We start from the raw sequence: 23,892 nt of genomic DNA, 5'->3' as shown, positions 1-23,892 counted from the left end.
TATGTTCTCATTAAAAGGTGCTAATTCCACAGCATTTTCAAAATAGAGGCATACAAGTGAATTTGAGAGGGAAGAAAGTGGCCTTTAAAAGAGGAACCACATCTACAAATCATTCAAGATTTTCTGGAAACAAGTACCAGCAAGGCCAATTAACTGAGAGAAAAAGACAGACTCAGGAAAGCCAGTGGGGTTTTAGACAACTTGAGGAGATTGGTAAACCTAACCACCTAACCACACATGTTGTCCCCAAGTTAATTATTGTGCTTTACTAAACTCTGCTCTAAAGCTTGCAAATACATAAGACACATTTGTAAAACTTTAATTAATCATACTGGGATCATAAGGTTTCTATTAAATCTACATGTCTGTTAAATCCAAATATGTGTCCTTTTCATCAATTGACAACATTTGTGCAATTGGAGAATTGATATAAATGATTGCATTTGCAGGACTTGATTATAATGACAGGAGATATGAGATCTGTTTAACAGAGGTGACTCTATTTGACCTTCTCATAAATAAATGTTGGTCCATTCACTTTTGGAGTGCTGCATTTAACTACCCTTGAATTGATGGAAATTGTTCAGTTGTCAGACCTGCCTCAATCTGATCCCTTAGGAAAGAGAGACCCTCGACTCCATTGAGTTGAAGCAAAAGGTTATTTTACTAAAAGGGCAGACATTGGATTTCACACACTCAAAAGATTTCCACTCATCCTAGCTCCCCTCCCCCCAACCAGTCTTCAGCCAATCAGAACTCACAAAGATGTTTTGAAAACACTAAAATATTTTTGGGCAATAGGCATTCTTTCTCAGGGTGCCTGGCCTTGAATTCTGGTACAAACTGGTGTCAAGCTTCTTGGGTTTTCATCACCTGTCATTCCCCCCTCCCTATTCCCCATCACATACACACACAGCTTTACTGCCCATTTATTCCATCATCACCACCCTTTCTAGCCTCTGATGCCATCCTCTGATGGCAGGATACCTGTAAGGCACCAAGCTGTGCCTAGCAGACCCGAAAACAGCTCTTGTGTCCGCTGTTCACAGTAGTCACCTATATCATCTACCTTGCTTAAGTAGATATAATCCTTCTGCATACAAAACTTCTGTCTGCTCACTGAGCTATGGGCATTTCTCTAAATGATTTGTGGAGGGTGTAAATGAGTGAGTTCACATATTTTCCATCATTAAAGGATTATACAGATTTGCTGTTAGGTAACATGGCTCACAACTAGTAGAAAATTCACAGCCAATAGAAAACAATGGTATAAAAAGTATTGATTGAATAATTAATCTCTCCTTGATTGGTGGCCCCTTCTGTAGTTCTTCAAGAAGTTCATACAGTAAAATAATATAACTGATCTTAGCCATAGCAGTACACAAGAGCTGAATGCTGGTTGCCAAAGTCTCTCCAGATATAGGAAATACTATAAAATTACCCATTTATACTCCATACTGCTGCTCCTCATGAGTAAACTGCAGAAATGAAGGTATTAGCAGATGATTCACTCATTGAATGATTGTGAGTTAAAGGATTCCATTTAAGCTCATAAAAGTAGTATATCGTATATGGACACAAAGTGCAATGAACCCTCATTTATTAATCACTTGAGATTCAATTAATTTATAGCTAAAGAAGGATTTTCTGAGCAGCAATAAAAGATTGTATTTGATAAGTTATCACTTTTTCTGGATTGCAAAGCAATAAAGAAAAAAATGACTATAAAGAATGAAGAACTTCTAGCAAAAAAAAACCTTAATCACAAATTGAATAAGAAAGTTTTAAAAGGTTAAAGAATATCCTTATCTGAAAGATTACTTTTTAGTGAAAGTACTTTTAAACCAATTAAACTACAAAAAGAATGAGATCTTTATGGTTATGGTTCTTCCTTGCTGTTAACTAGTGCAGACAATTGGTGGATTTAAAAAAATGAAAAATAAGTTTGTTAAAATGGATAAGCAAGTATCAGTATTATTATTATGATTATTATGATAAAATGAATATCAATATATTGAACATTGTTGTAAACACTTTGATGATCATTTCCTAAAACTATTTGTACCCAGACAACACACTGTTTAACCAAAAATGGAATTTTTTTATGTTATAAAATTAAAAAAGTATGCAAAAAAAATGAAAGATAAGCATTGAGATAAGCCAGAGTCTAATGTTGACCATACATATGGAAACATGAATTATGATCTTGAGTGCAACTATGGAATACAATAGAGATGAAAGTTTTAAAGACACAGGGATACCTGTGTTGACTATAATTATGGAGTGCCACAAGAGAGTAAAAATTTAAAGGCACTGAAAGACAAAAGATGAGAGGGAGGGAAGGAGTGAAGGAGCTTGCTTTTGCTTTTCCCTTATTTGAAATTTATAATGGCAACTATTCAAAAGTGGCAAGAATGGAGGGGAAAGGGAATCAATAGAGAAATCTGAAAAGAGAAAAATTATATCAGATTTGCTGCAGAAATTATTTGATCAAAGTAATAAGTTAGAAGCAGATAGTTAGAAAGACAATCTGGCTTCATTGGAATTGAGACAGAAGGAATTGTGTTAGAGCAATTCTAAAGACTACTGATGAAGAAAAGATTATTGATGTCTTGACAATATTTTTGGGGATTGTAAGAAGTAGGATATAGAGGTACAAATTGATAATATGCATAGAAAAATATATTCAAGATTTTCAATTACAAAAAGTATTCCAACAATTGATTTGGTATACTTTGCCAAGAAGAAAATAAAGGAACAAGTTTTGCAGCAGCATTTAATAAGACTGAAGATTGATGATAAGGATATAACTGTTCTTAAAGAAATTCCTATCAGAACACTATATAAGAGAAAAGAGTTATTGATTTAAACCTCTGTGGAACCCAGAATTTTGGAGGTAAGCCATTGTGATAATTAAGCAAGACTTCCCTATGAGTGATCATAATCCCAACTCTCCCCATTGAAATCATAAAGCTCAATATCAGGTGGCAGAGGAATATATTTGTCTATGGTTTTCTTATGTACAATTATTAGAAAGATTTAAAGTAGAGATTTATGATTCTGAGCATTGTAAGACTGAGTTTGAAAAAACATATTATTGCTAAAATGTATATTGAAATTTGAAACAGCAGAACAGATAAAATAATGTATATAATATAGAAACAACAGATATAAAGATACAAAAATCCATCTTAAAAATAAATATTTTAAAAACAAATATACAAACCCTAGGCAAAAGAGAGAAGAGCCTCCTCAGGCATGGAATCATCAAATCATGTCTCTGGTTCTCTGGGAGATCTGTAAGGTAACCAGGCCTTGAGGGATTTTTGGGATATCAAAGACATGAGGTAGTCTAATCTCAGGAGGAAGAATGTTCCATTAGTTAAGCACCACAGCAAAGAAGTCATGTCTCTTGAGACACAACAGATGTAGGTCACTAGTGGATGATACATGCAGCATATATTTTGTGCTGGATCTAATAGGGTGGGCTAAGCTTATGTAACCAGGAAGAGATGGCCCAGTCCCATTTCATGAAGGGCTTTATAGGTAATTCTCAATTTGCAGCTGATAATTATTTGAAATTACAATGGACTTCAAAAAAAAGCTATTTGCAGCCTATCCTCAAAGTTGTGACTGCCGCACTCCATCCTCCACCATCATGTGACTGCATTTTGAATGTTTGGCCATTGGCTTGCATTTGTCACCAGCTGTAGCAACCCACAGTCACAAAACCATGATTTGCAGGTTACTTATTAGATTTGTGCACTGCAACTGTAGAAACTGGCAAAAAACACCCATTCCAAAGAATGGATTTGGTTAACAATTACGGGATTTACTTAAATGATTCACTTAACAATCACAATGACTTGATTTGTGATCATTGTAATAACAGTCATGAAAGTCCGTTCATGTGGTGACTTGACTTGTGACTTTAACAACTTACAACCAAAATTTCAGGCTCCATTGTAATTGAAAATTGAGGAATACCAGTATATTTTAAAACTCCCCCCCCCCCCCAAAAAATGGAAAGACCAGCCTTTATTTTAATTAGGCTAAATGACCTAATCTAAGAACAAGAAGTAATGGATGGAAACTAATCAAGAAGAGAAGCAAAGTAGAACTAATAAGAAATTTCCTCACAGTTAGAACAATTAATCAGTGCGACAACTTGCCTCCAGAGGTTGTGAATGCTCCAACACTGAAAGTTTTTAAGAAGAGATTGAATAGCCATTTGTCTGAAGTGGTGTAGGATTTCCTGCCTAAACAGGAAGGAGGTTGAATTAGAAGACCTCCAAGATCCCTGCCAACTCTGTTGTTCTGTTCTGTTCTGTTCTGTTCTACCTACTCTACTCTGCTCTACTCTTAGAGGATTTCCTCTGCCCTATTCCTAAGTTTCTATGTTAATTAACTTGAGTCACACATCTTATGTTCATTATAATGAATACTGTTTGATGGATTTCTGTAACAATAATATTTGTCTTTTACTTTTTCATATAAAATTCCAGTTATTTAGAATTTAGAGTGAAACATATTTTTCATGAAGCATAACTTTCAAGTCAGGTATTTTAGGATTTAAAATACTGCAATTACATCAGGAGATTTCAAACATTACCTTAGTGTATTATTTTCTACACTTTTTAAAGAAGGGGAATCAAGTGCTTCATCTAAAGATACAAATGATTTTTCTCCAAATGTAATATATAATAGTTCATACCATCAATTGAGGATGTTGAATGATTCTCTTGTATCTCTTGTGCTGGTGGGGAGATGTATATTGTATAATTTTTATTATGATGCTGTTGTGTACAGTATCGAGAGGCCTGTGATGGGAATACTATAAAAGAATTCTGCTAAAAATAAATATTTTCTTTTCTGGTTCAGTTCAGGTTCAGCAGGCATGGTAAAATTATAGCAGAGGCTTGGCTTAAATTTGAGTGAACAATGAGGTTCCATTCCAGAATTAGTTTCCATTTGATTTCGCTTGCTGGAGGAAAGAGGGATAAAGATGTGCTTTGTGATTGGCAGGAGGTTTTTTTTTAAAAAAAAAAAACAAACAAAACAAAACAAAGGAAATATTTCTATTGCTGTGTCATTTCTCCTGCTAATGCCCTACCCATACATCAGGGCAGCTTGTATAAATGAACTGACATGTTAAGAATAAAGCAGAAGATGATGAGCATTAAAGAAGTTGAACTTTTGCCTCAATGCACATATACACACTGACAACCTGCAACAGAGGTGACTTTTCATATATGTTGAATTCCCCTGAACAGGCTTGTATTTGTATTTGTATTTTGTATTTGTATTTATTAGGATTTATAGGCCGCCCTTTTCCCTGAGGGGACTCAGGGCGGCTTACAATCATTAGGGAAGAGGTGCAATTAAAAAATAAACAGTATGTGAACAAAGTAAATTAATAAAAACACAACTTACATTCAACACTCAACACTCGGGTGGGGCAAATGAGAAGCTTATCCCCAGGCCTGTTGGGATAGCCAGGTCTTGAGGGCTGTGCGGAAGGCCTGGACGGTGGTGAGGGTGCGTATCTCGACGGGGAGGTCGTTCCACAGGGTTGGAGCTGCAACAGAAAAGGCTCTCCTCCGTGTAGTTGCCAGTCGACATTGACTGGCGGATGGGATTCGGAGGAGGCCCAGTCTGTGCGATCTTATCGGTCGGAGGGAGGTAATCGGCAGAAGGCGGTCTCTCAAGTACTCAGATCCACTACCATGAAGGGCTTTAAAGGTGGTCAACAACACCCTGAAGCGCACCCGGAGATCAACAGGTAGCCAGTGTAGCTCGCGGAGGATGGGTGTTCTGTGGGCGAACCGCGGTGCGCCCACTATCACTCGCGCGGCCGCATTCTGAACTAACTGCAGTCGCCGGATGCACCTCAAGGGCAGCCCCATGTAGAGCACATTGCAGTATTCCAGCCTAGAGATCACAAGGGCTCGAGTGACTGTTGCGAGAGCCTCCCGGTTCAGGTAGGGTCGTAACTGTCGGACCAGGCGAACCTGGGCAAATGCCCCCCTGGTCACAGCCGAAAAATGATGGTCGAGAGTCAGCTGTGGGTCCAGGAGGACTCCTAAGTTACGAACCCTATCTGGGGGGTATAAAATTTGACCCCCCAGCCTGATAGATGGAACATTGGCCAAATTGTTGGGAGGGAAACACAACAGCCACTCGGTCTTGTCCAGGTTGAGTACCAGTTTGTTAGCACTCATCCAGTTCTTAACGGCCTCAAGACCCCGGTTCATCACGTCCACCGCTTCATTGGGTTGGCACGGGGCGGACAGATACAATTACGTATCGTCCGCATATTGATGGTATTTTATCCCGTGCCTCCGAATGATCTCGCCCAGCGGTTTCATGTATATGTTAAATAGTAGGGGGGATAAGACTGAACCCTGCGGCACCCCATATTTTAGGGGCCTCAGGGACGATCTCTGCCCCCCGACCAACACCGACTGCGACCTGTCCGAGAGGTAGGAGGAGAACCACTGCAAAATGGTGCCTCCCACCCCCACCTCCCGCAGTCGTCGCAGAAGGATACCATGGTCGATGGTATCGAAAGCCGCCGAGAGGTCAAGGAGAACCAGGATGGACGCATGGCCTCCATCTCTGGCCCTCCAGAGATCATCGGTCAATGCGACCAAAGCAGTTTCTGTGCTGTAACCGGGTCTGAAGCCAGACTGGAAGGGGTCAAGGTAACTAGCTTCCTCCAAGGCCCGTTGAAGCTGGAAGGCCACCACCTTCTCAACAACCTTCCCAACGAAGGGAAGGTTGGAGACAGGACGGTAGTTATTTAAAATGGCTGGATCCAAGGATGGTTTCTTCAGGAGGGGTCTCACCACTGCCGTTTTAAGTGCGGCGGGGAAGTGCCCCTCCCGAAGGGAGGCGGTTACGACCGCCTGGATCCAGCCACGTGTCACCTCACTGCTGTTGGCAACCAGCCAGGAGGGACACGGGTCCAGAATACAGGTGGAGGCACTCACAGCTCGAATGGCCTTGTCCACATCCCCAGAGGCAACATCCTGAAACTCAACCCAGAGATGGTTTGCCAAGTAATCCTCTTGTGTCCCGGCTGGATCTGCAGCGGTGGAGTCCAAGTCCGACCGAAACCGAGCAACTTTGTCCGCTAAGAACTGGGCGTAGTCCTCAGCCTTACCCTGTAGGGGGTCTGCCACGTCCCTCCTATTTAGGAGGGAGCGGGTGATCCTAAACAGGGCGGCTGGGCGAGACTCAGCGGACGCAACCAAGGTGGCGATATGTGTTCTTTTGGCAGCCCTCAATGCCCTGATGTAATCCTTGGTGCAAGTTGTCAACATTGCTCGGTTCGACTCAGACTTATCGGACCTCCACAAGTGCTCTAGGCGTCTCCTCCGGCGCTTCTTCTCCCGGAGCTCCTCGGTGAACCAAGGAGGTCTCCGGGATCCGCTGACCCGGAGGGGCCGTAGTGGCGCAATCCAGTCAAGAGACTCCGATGCCGCCGAGTACCAGGCAGCAGCCAGAGTCTCCACCGAACTGTGGGCGAGAGTATCAGGAATAACCCCAAGCTCCGTCTGCAACCTCGAAGGGACCATAAGTCGCCTGGGGCGGAACCACCTGGTCGGTTCCTCCTCCCTACGGTGGGGGTTTGGCCTCCGGAAGTCAAGCCTCAGTAGGCAGTGGTCTGACCACGACAGGGGTATGGTCTCATTACCCCTCAGACCAAGATCACACATCCACTGCTCCAAGAGAAATACGAGGTTGAGCATGTGACCCGCTGAGTGGGTTGGGCCCCGAATTACCTGGGTCAAGTCCATGGCTTTCATGGAAGCCATGAACTCCTGCGCCCCGTCAGAGTGTTCACCGAGCGATGGCAAATTGAAGTCCCCCAGAACCATAAGCCTGGGGAACTCAATTGCCAGCTCGGCTACTGACTCGAGGAGCGAGGGGAGGGCTGCTGCAACGCAGTTGGGAGGCAGGTACGTTAGCAGCAAGCCCACTTGACCCTTGAGGTCCAACTTCACTAGCAGAGTCTCACACCCGACAAGCTCCGGAGCAGGGATCCTACGAGGTACTAGAGACTCCCGGATAACAATAGCCACACCGCCACCCCTTCCCTGGGCTCTCGGCTGATGAAGCACCTGAAATCCTTCTGGGCACATCTCTACAAGGGGGACTCCTCCTTCTGTGCCCAGCCAGGTTTCAGTAATACATGCCAGGTCTGCCCTCTCGTCAAAAATTAAGTCCCGGACGAGGGGAGCCTTGTGAACAACAGACCTGGCATTTAGCAACAGCAGCCTGAGACCAGGGTCCTGATTACTCGCGCCATCTGGCCTTGGAGTGGGACTCATAGGGCCGGAAGGAGGGATCTCTGTAAGATAGCGAACCCTCCTTCCCCGGTAATGGCCAGCCCTAAAGTCCCCGCCGTATCTGCCTCTCCCTGTAGTGACCGTAATGCTCCGACCCACTCCCGTAGCAGTAGTCCCCCCAACCACCTCAGTGGCCCCCGCATTCCCCAGCAGGCCCTCCGAGTCATACATATTCATTCACTCACCCAAACAATCCCCACGTAATAGTTAAAAACAAAACAAAATACAGCAATAATTACAATAAAAGTGGGAACATTCACTCAAACAGGCATAACACAAACATATCCCATACTAAGGCAGAAGGAAGAAGAGAGAAGAAAAAGGGAGAATTTGTTAAAAGAGTAAAAAAAAAAAAAAGGCTTATTGCATATTATTAATTTCATCCAGAATTCCACTTGTCATGAGTCTTAGGAAGATCGCACAGAATAATTTCTATAAAGGGCACCTTATGCATTTGAATGTCCCCTTTGTATGGCAGCTATTGCAATAAATCAACACAAATTGGCCCTTATTTTGGTTGCCACTTGCTTAGGAAGCATGGGAAATCTGGCTCTCAGTGCCATCTGCACTTTCAACCCATTTTCTGCCCAGCATATATCTTAGGCTTGTTTAATTTCTTCCTGAAACCAGGAAGGGCTCTCTGTTCACATTTATTAGCAATCTAGCGCAATTTCCATTTGATGCAAATCAGCCTACAACTACTCACCACAGCCACCTCACCATGGCCAACTCACCACAGTTAAGTTGCTGCAACCAACTCACTGCAGCCAACGCACCGCAGGACAACTCACCCCGACCAATTCACCGCTGCACAACTTGCCATGGGACAAGAGTTACAGTTATTTCAAAGAAATAGTGAAATAGAATCATTAAAGAAAGGATGCCAATGGAGGGACAAAATGAAATGCGAATGACAAAAAGCAAAATGATTTTTTAATTAAATAATTAAGTTGCATTGTTGAATTGACCTGCAGCAAGTTGTCATATGATGAGTTGGCCATGTCGAGTTGTCCCAGAGTGAGTTGGTTGTGGTTTAGTTGGCCAGGGCTAATTGGCTGTGGCAAGTTGACCATGGTAGGTTGGCCACAGTCAGTTGGCTGTGTCGAGTTATCCCATTCTGATCAAGCTATTGTTATAACATTACACAAAAAGAAAGAAAATGAACTTGATCCTACAACCTGTATGCCTATTAGTTTCCTAAACATGAATTAAATAAACTCTATATCAGATTTTTAAATCTAAAACCAGTGGTTTGGATACAAAATAAAAATACTGTTGCTGAAGAATAGGCTAGATATACAGTACAGGGGAATGATCAACATTAGATCACTATTTGGATCTCCATTGTTCTGCACCCAATGTTTTCTTTTGTTGATTTTAAATCCTTTGACTTAACACCAATGGAGAGACTGTGGGGGCACTCTGAGACATTCCACTAAAAGTTGGAAGTTATCAATAAACTATTACAAAACCAAAATTATGCTTTTTGACCAACATTCTCATATAATTCACAAATAGCAAATATTAGGGACACAAACTGAGCAGGTGTGCATCTACAAATACCATGAAGTGTAATTCCATGCGTCTCTATTCTGGAATGCTTTTTTTTTTAACCAGATGAGTATCACATAGAGTATCTCTACAGGTACAGTATCATAACAATTTGCTGCTAAAGCCCATTATATCCCTGCAGCTTGCAAACTAAGGCAGTGCCCTCAGCTTCTTTATAAAGGTAAAGGTTCCCCTCGCGCATATGTGCTAGTCATTCCTGATTCCAGGGGGCGGTGCTCATCTCTGTTTCAAAGCCAAAGAGCCAGCGCTGTCCGAAGATGTTCTCTGTGGCCATATGACCGGCATGATGATGCCGAAGGCGCACAGAACGCTGTTACCTTCCCACCAAAGGTGGTTCCTATTTTGCTACTTGTATTTTTTACGTGCTTTTGAACTGTTAGGTTGGCAGAAACTGGGGCAAGTAACAGGAGCACATTCCATTATGCAGTGCTAGAGATTTGAACCACTGAACTGCCGACCTTTCTGATTGACAAGCTCAGTGTCTTAGCCACCGAGCCATCACGTCCCAGAGCATTTTTACAGCTACCAAATTTGCTGTTCTTCAAAGTTTCATATTTTTGAAATTATTCAAAATAAGTTGCTTCCACAACCTATCAAAATGCTATCTTATAAGTAGAGATTTGTTGGATGCTAGAGCATGATTTCATTCTATTTTGATTAAAGCTAACCTTACTTTCCATATATGTGATCCCATGAGTATTTATAGGTCATTTTTTATCATCATGGCTTTAAAAAAATTGAGTCGGCTTTTTTATGAAAAGTGGGCTCATTCAGTTTTGACAATGCTAGAACTGCCCTGAAAAGATAATTCGATATGCGGATCTTCAAACAAATTTAAGCAAGGTGTCCCATTCCATTACTTATCAGATTCTCCCAAAGGAATTCACTCCAGCCAGTTATTTATCATACATCATGAGTCTGAAATTTTGTAAGATCTTCACTTCAGCCAGGTTGGATGCATTGCTCTTAGCAGTCCTTCTGGGGTGTTTTAAGAGAACTCCCATGTCTCTTCAATTATATTCATGTGATGATGGCTCAATAGAAATTCTAAGCCATATGCTACTATGCTGTGTCCTATATAAGAACATGAAACAGGCCTTCATTTATACAATCTTGTCCAGTCAGGGAGTATGATTTCTACTTACTGTTGTTTGGACAAGGACTCAATAATATGCGCTCCAGGTTGCCAGGTTTTAAACTACCATCAGTAATACAAATTGCACTGTTATTTAATGGTGGAATTCTTGATTTAGCACTGATGATATTATCTGGTTCAGTAAGAACCAGACCCAGAGAGTACTAAGGATTTCACAATTCAACCCTGAGCTACAGGTATTGTCTTCTGTTGAAACCACTTATAGCACTAGCAATAGCAGACTTATATACCACTTCGTAGTGTTTTTACACACCTCTCTAAGCAGTTTACAGAGTCAGCATATTTCCCCCAACAATCTGGGTCCTCCTCGGAAGGACCCACCTCGGAAGGATGGAAGACTGAGTCAATGTTGACCTGGTGAGATTTGAACTGCCGAACTGCAGCTAGCAGTCAGCTGAAGTAGCCTACAGTACTGCACTCTAACCATTGCAGCTAGCAGTCAGCTGAAGTAGCCTGCAGTACTGCACTCTAACCATTGTGCCACCTCAGCTCTTAGTCATCAAATGCTTCAGAAAGCATGAAAAAGGGAGAAATATCCATATATGTAGGCAAGCCACTATCAAGGAGCACCTATTCCTTCTGCATGAATGCCTATAACACTGTGTCCTGCCTGACAATTTCAGATACAAACCTCCAGTAAGCTTCACAACCAAGACCAAAGGAGTTGATAAACTCCAAAATGCAGAGAGGCCCACACACAGCCAGTTCATCTTACCAGGGTTCAGCTGAATTTTTTTTGTTCCCCATCCAGGGAACTTCCAGGCAGCACCAAAGAGTATCCACATCATCATTCATTTTACCTGGATAGAGAGATATGTTGTGGCCCAGCAGGATCTGGTTGAGCTGCTGTTGGACTCGGATAGCGAGGAACCATATGAGTCTGCCAGGGAAGATGTGGAGGACCATGGGCAGGGTTCAGACTCAGAGCAGGGACCAGAGAGGCTGGTTGGCCACCAGGAGGCGCCTGAGGCATGGAGCAGTGGGGAGGATTCAAGGCAGTTTGTTCCTGACGCAAGACAAAGAAGGGCGAAGAAACGGAAGCAGCAGCTGTGGAGGCAGACTCAGAGATGATAATTAAGCCCAGCTTGGCCCCTCCCAAGAGAGTATAAAAGTAAAGAAGTGGGGTGGGGTCATTTGCAAGTCACAACCGTTTGAAACAGTATTGGAATACTCTGTCTGTCTTGTATCGGTGCCTGTTGGATTTTGGGTTGCTGTCAACTAGTCTTGCATGTGAGTTGTGTCTGGGCCTTCAGCCAAAGGAGTTGATAAAGCCGTGATTAAAGAGTGGCAAACAGCCAAGCCTGTGTCTGGGTGATTTGCAGGTTGGGGGGGCGGTCAGAACAGAGATATAACTGGTATTATCCACATACTGATGATATATCGCCCCATGGTGATGAATGATGTCACCCAGAATGTCAGCGTTCTAAATATCATGCAGAATTAAATCAAAGTCCAAGGCAGAGTTATCCTTAAAGTTCCAATTTAATAAAACAGACATGTTGGCATCATGCTATGGAATCCCAATTCTGAAACTTCCTGGGATTCCACCTAGTTTAAAGTTCATGACCTTGTCCCCACACCCACAAATCCATCACATGGTCCAATCCTCTTCTTCCTCACTGGCATCTCCACCCAACTTCTTCTGGTCAGGTTCAAAGGTGCGGAGACAAAGAATAACCTTGAGCTTCTAGAAAGGAATTTTTTTATTTTGAAAACAACACATTCTACCCCTTGCTATCCCCTCCCCCCCCTCCCGCTTAATGAGAGTCTGGCAGGCCAAAGATTCTTAAAGGAACTGCTGCAGGCCTGACACAGTGTTTTCATGTAGATGTTTAAAAAGAGCAGAGAAAATACCGAGCCCTGAGCCACACCACAGTGCACGGGCTTTGTGCTCGACCTCTTGCTCCCTATCAACACCAATTGGGACCAGTCTTAAAGGAAAGAGTTGAACCAGCACAAAACTGTCCCACTCACTTCAAACTGCCTAAATCAGCCCAAAGTGATACCACGGTTGATGATATCAAAAGATATACAAACATACACAAACCCATGTCAGTTATTTTGCAAGTTTCTCATTCTTTTGCTTTGTAAACAGCCTTTAATGCCATACATGAAACTTGGATTATCTCGGAGAAAGGTGTGCCCCATGTAGAGGTGTTTGAACACTTCCCAATATAGCTATCGTCTCATCCTATGAATTCATTTTGTTCTTGCTTGGCTTAAACAAACTGTGACTGAATCGAGACCTCCTGGCTTAAAGAGGAAGGTGGGGTGGGATTAGAGAGTGAAAAATCAGTCTCATGCATGAACAGAAATGACATTTTATGATCACACGTCCTGATAGTGCTAGCACATTTGCCCAACCAGAGAACAAGAGACAAGCGCCTTGGCATCTCAAACCAGTCAAAGCTGAGAACACAATTCACACACAAGCAGTCAGGCTTCCTAAGAATCTAAATTTTTTCCCCTGTATAAACAAGAACTAGGACAGATGCCAAGGAAATGTGACTAGCCATCAGGGACACCAGGGGCAAAGATACAACTACCAAAGCCTTTTGGATCTTTCTTTCCTATCTCAGTCCTGGGATCAGAATGGCAGAAGCTAAACACAGCATAATATTGTTCCACCTAAAATGAGTCAGATCCCGGTTAACAAAGATGCAGAGTATTCTTAGGATCATATGGCTCTTATTTTAAATGAGGAACCTAATTTCAGAATCTTGCAAGTCCAAAGCATAGCATAGACATAGGTATGAACATAGAACCCTATTGAGCTTTTCAGTTGTAATGGTGAGCATTTAACAGGCTCCCACAGCTTCTCACAGAGTAAGTACTGTCTTTCAGTAACATAAAGAATTTTTAAAAAAAACTATTTCACAGAATAACATTGTCTACTTATTCTTGGTATGTGTCTAGTTTGATGAAAAGAAGGACTAGGGATGACATGATAGCAGAGTTCTGATATCTAAGAGGCTGCCACAAAGAAGAGGGAGTCAAGCTGTTCTTCAAAGCACCTGAGGGTAAGACAAGAAGCAATGGGTGGAAACTAATCAAGGAGAGAAGCAACCTGGAAGTAAGGGAAAATTTCCTGACAGTTAGAACAATTAATCACCTTGCCTCCAGATGTTGTGAATGCTCCAACACTAGAAGTTTTTAAAAAGAGATTGGACAACCATTTGTCTGAAATGGTATAGGGTTTCCTGCCTAAGGAAGGGTTTGGACTAGAACACCTCCAAGGTTCCTTCCAACTCTGTTATTCTATTCTATTCTATTTTTAAATATATTAGCATATCAGATTATGTGCCTCAATTGGATTTCTTGATAGGATTGTGATTTAATGAAACAACATTCTCTAAGATTGAAGACCATAAGTTAGCACAGTGGTTCCCAAACTTGGCAACTTTAAGACTCTGCTGGCTGGAGAATTCTGGGAGTTGAAGTCCACAAGTCTTAAAGTTGCCAAGTTTGGGAACCACTGAGTTAGCATGAAAGTGCTCATGGAATTATATATTGTATTGTATTGTATTGTATTGTATTGTATTGTATTGTATTGTATTGTATTGTATTGTATTGTATTATTATATTATATTATATTATATTATATTATATTATATTATATTATATTATATTATATTATATTATATTATATTATATTATATTATATTATATTATATTATATTATATTATATTATATTATATTATATTATATTATATTATATTATATTATATTATATTATATTATATTATATTATATTATTATATTATATTATATTATTATATTATATTATTATATTATATTATATTAATTATATTATATTATAATATAATATAATATGGCGCAGTGGTTAAATGCAGTTCTGCAGTTCGGCTGTTCAAATCTCACCGGCTCAGGGTTGACTCAGCCTTCCATCCTTCCGAGGTGGGTAAAATGAGGACCCGGATTGTTGTTGGGGGCGATATGCTGACTCTGTAAACCGCTTAGAGAGGGCTGAAAGCCCTATGAAGCGGTATATAAGTCTCACTGCTATTGCTATATTATATTAATTATAATTATATTATATTATATTATATTATATTATATTATATTATGTTATGTTATGTTATGTTATGTTATGTTATGTTATGTTATGTTATGTTATGTTATGTTATGTTATGTTATGTTATATTATATTATATTATATTATATTATATTATATTATATTATATTATATTATATTATATTATTATATTATATTATATTATATTATATTATATTATATTATATTATATTATATTATATTATATTATATTATATTATATTATATTATATTATATTATATTATATTAATTATATTATATTAATTATATTATATTATAAAAATTGGAACATTTTGACATTCTGCAAAACAAAGGTCCAACTTTCAACAATATGTCTATCATTCAGATTCCCTTGCACACAGACTAACCTCATAAAACTAAGAAATGTCTTCATCCCAGTATATATACATACTCTTCTTAATCCCCAAAAAATGACAAGCAGGTAAGATAAGGAGTCAATGACAAATAACCTTAGAATAAGATGTGCAGTGACTGAGGGTTTAGGATTTTGCAAAAGCACACCCCCCCCAAAAAAAAATTCAGGCTCTTAAAATTCTATCTATGCCTACCTAGCCCAAAAGATTGCAGAATATGCTCTGAGCATTTCACAGAACAAAACAAATCAAGACAAGCAGCTTGGTAAAAATGCAAAATAAATGTGAGGTTGTCAAATACCTGGACAAACTCACCTTTTTAGAATATAGGAACATAAAAAGAGGCCTGCTAAATCAGGCCGTATTGGTTTGACATTCCATGTCATGTAAGGTCTAGTAGAAACATTCTGGAAGCTGATAAGTAGAATATAAGGACAATGATTCTCTTCCACAGTTGCTCACTAACACCAGGATTATTAAGGTAACCTGCTTTTCATGTTTGGAGCAAATTAGGACCTTGGACAGCTCCATCAGAATACAAATTTGATTTCTCCATATAATAGTTATACGGTAATGACGTTGATGTTTGATGTTTATTGGTCTTGTATGCCGCCCACTCCCGAAGGACTCTGGGCAGCTTACAATAAACAAGGGAAGGGGATAAATAAACGAAACAACACTTTAAAAATACACAACATTCACAGTTACCGTGGGGCTGGATATTTCGAAAGCCCCCCGGCCTGCTGGAGCAGCCAGGACTTAACGGCTTTGCGGAAGGCCGGGAGGGTAGTAAGGGTCCGGATCTCCACAGGGAAGTCATTCCAAAGGGCTGGAGCTGCGACAGAGAAGGCTCTCCCCCGGGGAGTCGCCAGCCAACATTGTCCGGAGAAGACCTAACCTGTGAGATCTAATCGGTCTATGGGAGGTAATCGGCAGGAGGCGGTCTCTCAGGTACCCAGGTCCGATGTTAGTTATACTTCATATCTCAATTTATCCTGAACATATTTTCAGTATCAGGGTTACTTTATACATCTTCCTTTCCCCTTCCCTCCTCTCCCTCCTTTAAAATATAATTATTTAGCATCATGGGACTGGTAAAAACTTGTATGTGCTTCTATACATTTATTTATCATTTGTTTTAGTATACCTTTGACACTAAATGCATTTATTTAACCTGCAGAGAGTAATATATATGGTCCTTCCAAATTAGAATCGCAGCAAGCATAAAGCAGAATCACAGCAAAAACATGCCAAATATATCTTGGTGCAAACTGAAATTAGACAAACCATTAGTTGCATTGTATGCTTGTCTCGTAAACACGAATGCAGTATGTCCTTTCACATATGAATAGAAGCATGAGCACAGATTCTGGAAACCAGTATGTGTACAACTGTATAATCTGCTATGACTCCATTATACTGGAAGTGTACTAACCCAGTTTCTTAAGCAATATAACCTGGAATGTGAGTTAAATATAAAGATTTCTCATCCAGTTCTCCTCGCTTTCTCTTTACGTGTCTTGGGCCTCCAATTCTCTGTACCCTTATCTTTTCCAAAACAGAGACTGTCCCCCTTTTAATTCACCTCAGAATTAAGGTACTTAAAATATTTTAATTCCAATCAGCTATTGATCAAACTTAGCATGTAAAAACACAGTAAAGGATAAATATCAAAAAAGAGTTGGCCTAGGACTTGGACTTCTGAAAAAATTTGCTTTGACATCATCTGGATTGCATGGGACAATCTCGTCCCAAAATCTGATTTGCTTCCCTGACCTTAAAACTGGGGAGAGAGGAGAAAGAGTGTTATTTTTGGCCAGTGAGCTGCTTAAAACAAAATATAACAAAATCCAGTCATGGTGGTCTAACAGATTTAGTGTATAAATTAAATAATGAAGCACTTCACTCTATTATGTGTCAAAACATAGACTAGTAATGTGTACTTGTGTTGCTCTTATAACTGATTCTGATTTTATTCCCCGTTCAGATCTCCATTCTTACCCACTGATGTTGAAATGCCCTAAATGTCTCTCTGATCAATTGCTGCTGTTTGATCCTCATCAGGCACTGATCAAACATTCCTTCTGATTACAAAATGTTGCCATAATGAATTCAACTACTCCACATTAAAGACACATGAGTGATTATTTCCCATCCTCCTCTCCTGCCTCTTTTCCCTGGGCTTGAACAGGATTTTCAGGATATTATCTTCAAGTTTATTCTTAGACAGCTGGAATAAGCTGCATTTGTCACTAATACTATCTGAATACAGAGAGTCAAGTGTGGCTTCTCTGACAAACCAAGAAAATTAAGCTGGCAAAGGCAGATTAGCCACACAGATGTGGTTTTTTTTAATTCCCTATGTATGGACAGGAGAGAAAGCAAGCTAGGGAGATCGCTTGGACCAAGGCCCAGTTCACAATTCTTCAAAGTGTTGAGTATAGAAGACCTGGGGGATTATTTTTCAGTCCTCTCCTTTAGGGGAATAAAATTTACAATCCAACACGTAACTCAGAAACAAACCCCATTGTTTCATATTCTGAAAAAAATGTAAAAAAAACCTCTTGTAGACACCATTACCAGGAGAATGAAGATGGAATTCTACTCAGGGCACAAAGAGGAGGGATGGTATAGCAATAGCACTTAGACTTATATACCGCTTCACAGAGCTTTACAGCCCTCTCTAAGCAGTTTACAGAGTCAGCCTATTGCCCACAACAATCTGGGTCCTCATTTTACCCACCTCAGAAGGATGGCTCTACATGGGGCAGCCCTTGAAGAGCATTCGGAGACTTCAGCTTGTCCAGAATGCAGCCGCGCGAGCGATCGTGGGTGCACCTCGGTTCACCCACGTAACCCCTATCCTCCGCGAGCTGCATTGGCTGCCTATTGGTCTCCGGATACGCTTCAAGGCGCTAGTCGTCACTTATAAAGCCCTTCATGGTATTGGACCTGGGTACTTGAGAGACCGCCTGCTGCCAATCACCTCCACTAGACCGATTAGATCCCACAGATTAGGCCTCCTCCGAATTCCATCCGCCGGTCAGTGTCAACTGGCGACTACCCGGAGGAGAGCCTTCTCTGTGGCTGCTCCAACCCTCTGGAACGAACTCCCCATGGAGATTCGAACCCTTACCACCCTCCAGGCCATCCGCAAAGCCCTTAAAACCTGGCTGTTCCGACAGGCCTGGGGCTAAAGAGCTGTTGCCCCTGTCTTGAATGGTATGACTGTTGTGTGTTTTTAAATTATGTATTGTTATGTATTGTTTTTTTTTTTTTTGTCTGTACCCCCCCCCCTTCCCTGATTTGATTTGTTAGCCGCCCTGAGTCCCCTTCGGGGGAAAAGGGCAGCATATAAATATAATAAATGAATGAAATTAATGAAATGGAAGGCTGAGTCACTCTTGAGCCTGGTGAGATTCAAATGGCCAAATTGCAGGGAGCTGGCTGTCAGCAGAATAGCCTGAAGTACTGCATTCTAGCCATCACCATAGGATGGATTCCTATCACTGTGTCTAAAAACTGATACTCTAAACTAGAAATCACTCTACAGAATTCAGGTTCATGCAAAGTGATTCAAATTCACAGAACTAGACATGGAAAGTGAGGATTAATCAGACCAGATCTGGAGTCATTTAGAACAATAAAGGATGCTAATATCCTTTAACTGAACAGTGCTGTGGACAGTCATGGCATCAGTTAAATTATTTTTTTATTATTTATTTATTTATTTATTCATTCATTCATTATTTATTTATTTGTAACCTGCCTTCATTGTTTTACAAACAACTCAAAGCAATGAACATTGCTTCCTCCTCCTGTTTCCCCTCACAACAACAATCCTGTTATGTGAGTTAAGCTGAAAGAGGGTGGCTGGCCCAAAATCACCCAGCTGGATTTCATGGCAAGACTAGAGCTCATAGTATCCTGCTTTCTAGCCTGGCGGTACCCTAACCACTAGACCAAACTGGCTCTCTAATCATACTTTATTTAATATATTTCTATATCCCTTCCTATGCCAAAGTGTAATGAAGTGATAAAAATATCAGTAAAATACTTAAACAATATATTATATAAATATAAAACAATAAGCAATTAAAATATATATTTATTGAAAAAGTGGAATGGAAGCATCTTGTCCCATACTGGAAAAGCCTGGGTAAAGAGATGGTTTTCAAACGATGCCTACAAGGTTTACTCTTTAGTGGCTCCTGAAAGTCAAAGGTGAGAGCATTCCATAGGGGACATATCATCACAGAGAATGCCCATCCACAATAGGTACCAGATATGTTACAGGATTACTCCTGATTATCTCAGGAAATCATTGGGTCTTTTACAGACAATAGGATCTATCTAGGGCCTAACATGTGATGACCCAAACCTTGAACTTGAGCTGATAGTTATTGGGTGGCCAGTGCAGTCACTTCAATTAAAGTTTGACATATTGACTACCTGTCATCAATTCATTGACAACTCTTAGCAACTAGGTAAATTTTCAGTCTCTAATCTGGTCCTTCAGTTCATCATTATATGTTTTCAGTGGATGTGTCTTTATGACAACATCTCTGTGGGAAACTTTTCCATTTCACTTCTATATCTATCTTAGAATTTATCCTCTACTATTATGATGTCACTCTGACCTATGCATGAGTTAGGACACCACTATGACAACTGAGTTCCTATATTCTGTACTGATAGAATGTCTTCCATACCTTTGAGGCTGCAGGACTGGTGTCTAGGTGTTTGGTCATATGTTCGTATGGTGAGAATGTAAAAAGTCCCCTTACAATGAGCCACCACAAAAAAGCAGCTAGCCCTGGTCCTTCAGGACACAGACCTAGTTCAAAGGCTCCTGCCTCAACTTCCAAGTCAAGCCCATCACATAAGTACAAAGACTATGCTGCTGTTGTGATCGATACAGGTACGGGTTACACCAAGAGTGGCCTTGCTGGAGATGAAAAGCCAAAATCCATCGTGCCAAGTGTTGTGGGGGTACCCAGGTTCAGGACGAAGGAAAGTCCATTGTACTACATTGGAAAGAACATTCCACAACAGCGTGCAGAGGTGAGCACACATTTGGTAATGACGCATGGTGTGGTCACTGATTGGGATGCTCTAGAGATGCTGTGGCACCATATATTTTACACTGAACTCAGCATATGCCCTGAAGAGCTGGCTGTGCTGGTTACAGATGCTCCTATGTCTCCGACTACCAACCGTGAAAAGATGGCTGAACTGTTGTTTGAGAACTTTGAAGTTCCAGCCATGTTTGTTGCTCATCAGTCCCTTTTGTCAGTTTATTCATATGGGCGCACTGGTGGGCTGGTGATTGGTTCTGGCTACGGAACGTCCTACACTGCTCCTGTCCATGATGGGTATATCTTGCCACATGCCACCTATCGCCTGGACATAGCAGGCAATGCTCTGACAGAATATTTGGCCAAGATTATGGGAGAATCTGGGAACCCTTTTCAAAAAGAAGAAATGGAAGTGGTGTGCCAGATCAAGGAGAAGTGCTGTTACGTACCTGAGCAGTATGAGGCTGAGCTAAATGCAGATGAGAAAAAATATCTCATGGACTACACTCTTCCTGACAGGCAGGTCATTTCCATTGGCAGTGAACGCTTTCGCTGCCCAGAAGTCCTCTTCAATCCTACCATGCTGGGATATCCAGAAGTTGGACTTCATGTCCAAGCACTAAATAGTGTTAAAAAATGTAAGCCAGAAAGAGAGGTGGACCTGCTTTCCAATGTCCTATTGGCCGGTGGCACCACCATGCTCCGTGGCTTCTCTGAAAGAATTAAGACGGAACTGCAAAACCAGGAGCCCAAGAGCAAAGTGGGCATCTTAGCTTCTCCCAACCGCACCTTCTCTGCCTGGCTGGGTGGCTCCATTGTAGCCTCACTCAATGCTTTCCAAAATGTGTGGATCAATCGACAAGCCTACGATGAGAAGGGACCTTTCATTGTCCATCGCCACTGTTTCTGACCGAGGGGGATGAGCCAGACAGCTGAGACAGGCTGAGCAGAGATGAGGGTTCAAGGGGCATCTCCTCAACAACATGCTGTTTTTGACTACGCAGCTTCTGAGTCTGTCTTATCATTACTTCTGGAAATGTGTATGAACAGGGGAATCTTGCTCATTTGCCTGTGACTAAGTGTAAAGGCACTGTAATAAACACACATCAGGAACCACCGGACAGGAAAAGCCTACATCAGGAATTTGTTAAAATCCCTCTTAAGTACAAGAAAGCTTCAACAGACTAACATACAGTCATGTATACTATTGATGGTTAGGAATAAAACCTTTCCGTTCTAGAAGGTGTGGGGTTTTTTTACATACACAAATGTAAAGAAGGTCTCAGATACATACCACGCTTATATTTTCTCATACAGATAATTGAAACCAGTAAGGAAGTAAAACTCTCATCACCCATCACCCTTGCTATCTTTCCTTCACTCATTCTGCACATTGACTATATTACCAAAGTTTAGCATGTTGCACCGATATACCAGAACTGGAGAAAAAGAGATGAAAATAACGGACTATTTAAATTATGTGACTGTTGCTTATAAATACTATAATTAGTGAATACTGTACTGTCATTCCTAATAAATGCTGCTGGTAGATACAGGATCTCATTCTAAGAATATCAGGCATATAGAGCTGCCCAGAATATCAGGCATATAGAGCTGCCTAGAGTCAGGCAGCATCTACGTTTAATAAGTAATACCAGTAAGGGAAATTGAGATTGAAATTTGTGCTATTATCAAGGGACAATAATAAAGAATAATAAGGGCATGTCTCCTCTATCAGCGGGTCAAGATGTTGAAGCTCTAGATAGAGTGCAGAGAAGAGCAACAAAGATGATTGGGGGCTAAAACATATGAAGAACAGTTGCAGGAACTGGGTATGTCTAGTTTAATGAAAAGAAGGACTAGGGGAGACATGATAGCAGTCTTCCAATATCTCAGGGGTTGCCACAAAGAAAAAGGAGTCAAGCTATTCTCCAAAGCACTGAGGGTAAGACAAGAAGCAATGGGTGGAAACTAATCAAGGAGAGAAGCAACTTAGAACTGAGGAGAAATTTCCTGTCAGTTAGAACAATTAATCAGTGAAACAACTTGCCTCCAGAAGTTGTGAATGCTCCAACACTGGAAGTTTTTAAGAAGATGTTGGATAACCATTTGTCTGAAGTGGTGTAGGGTTTCCTGCCTAAGCAGGGGGTTGGACTAGAAGACCTCCAAGGTCCCTTCCAACTCTGTTATTCTATTCTATTTTATTGGGTTCAGAGCCAGACAGAGCAAGAAAGTAGCTTGTCCAAAGTCTTCGTCTTACACAGCCTCATGTTATGAACGTAGATATCTCCTTTGTCTTCTCCCCTTAAGCAACACTACAGCTGAGATATATTTATAATTATCTCACAGCTACCGAGTGTAGGAGCCTTAGTCTAGCTCTCTGGCCAGAAGTATGCTTTCAGAGTGGGGAGCATAGATTGATGATATAGCCTCTTCTCTCCTGTCTCCGGAGCCAATGCACCAGGAACTTTAGAGATGGTCTTACTCCCCAAAGACCTGTGGATTCATTCTGCATCTTTTGCCCTGTCTCCATGACAATCTATGTAATTACCACTGGCGGACTATTTGTTGCCATGGCAAATTTAAATGCATAGTGATCTTTGTGTGTTACACTCTGAGTCATTGGCTAAGCTGCTAGTCACCCAGCTGGGTCTGAGCATAACGTTGCTTGTTTAGCTCCATAAGAAAGGAACCAAACAGCTGGGACTGATTAGGAAGGATTGCTTTGCTGAAGGAACATTGAGGGTCTTAAGACATCTCGGGATCTTCAGCCTTAGACGAGATAATCTATCGGTGAATAAATTGTCTTCTCCCTAATATTCCCAACATAAGTTAACATTGCTGGTGGTTTAAACCAGCCTGTGGACTCATTCTTTGTAATCTAAAGGTGGGTAGCCTCTTCTTGACTTAAGTGATAGCTCCTATGAATGAGCATCAGAAAAGAGCAGCTGTTTAAACCTGACTAGATCACCGCAGGCCTCGAATACACTGGGAAGAAAGCCAGCAGAAATGATACGTCATGGTGGGAAGAAAAAAATATTCAAGAGCTAAAGCTGTTCCATACATTCCCCCTTCCTTTTTTGGAAATAGGTTACGATTCTCAAACAAAACCCAATTCCTTTTAGGAAGCTTTTAAAAATTCTGCATTAATCCATTTAATATATGCACACGTACCAAGACATATACAGAACAAACCACTTATTTATATACCTATTGTCCTGTTGCCTACATAATACAGGTGTACCTGATATGGGCCACTTCTATATAACTTAAGAAAAGTT

General features: G+C 41.0%; 1 protein-coding gene across 1 annotated transcript; it reads left to right on the top strand.

Annotated features, from left to right (window-relative positions):
* Window positions 1-20,321: 20,321 nt before the first annotated feature.
* Window positions 20,322-21,521, top strand: LOC116523984 (actin-3-like). The gene has a single exon (XM_032239079.1). The coding sequence runs from the start codon at window positions 20,322-20,324 to the stop codon at window positions 21,519-21,521; it is 1,200 nt and encodes a 399-aa protein (XP_032094970.1).
* Window positions 21,522-23,892: the final 2,371 nt, after the last annotated feature.

Source organism: Thamnophis elegans, chromosome 2 (genome assembly GCF_009769535.1).
Source record: "Thamnophis elegans isolate rThaEle1 chromosome 2, rThaEle1.pri, whole genome shotgun sequence".
In the NCBI taxonomy this organism is placed as follows: Eukaryota; Metazoa; Chordata; class Lepidosauria; order Squamata; family Colubridae; genus Thamnophis; species Thamnophis elegans.
The sequence above is the reverse complement of the archived record's forward strand: the minus strand, read 5'-3'. Positions and strand labels throughout refer to the sequence as shown.

Excerpts from the sequence above, each read along its gene's own strand:
- LOC116523984 (XM_032239079.1), top strand. The coding sequence starts at position 20,322 with ATGAGCCACCACAAAAAAGCAGCTAGCCCTGGTCCTTCAGGACACAGA.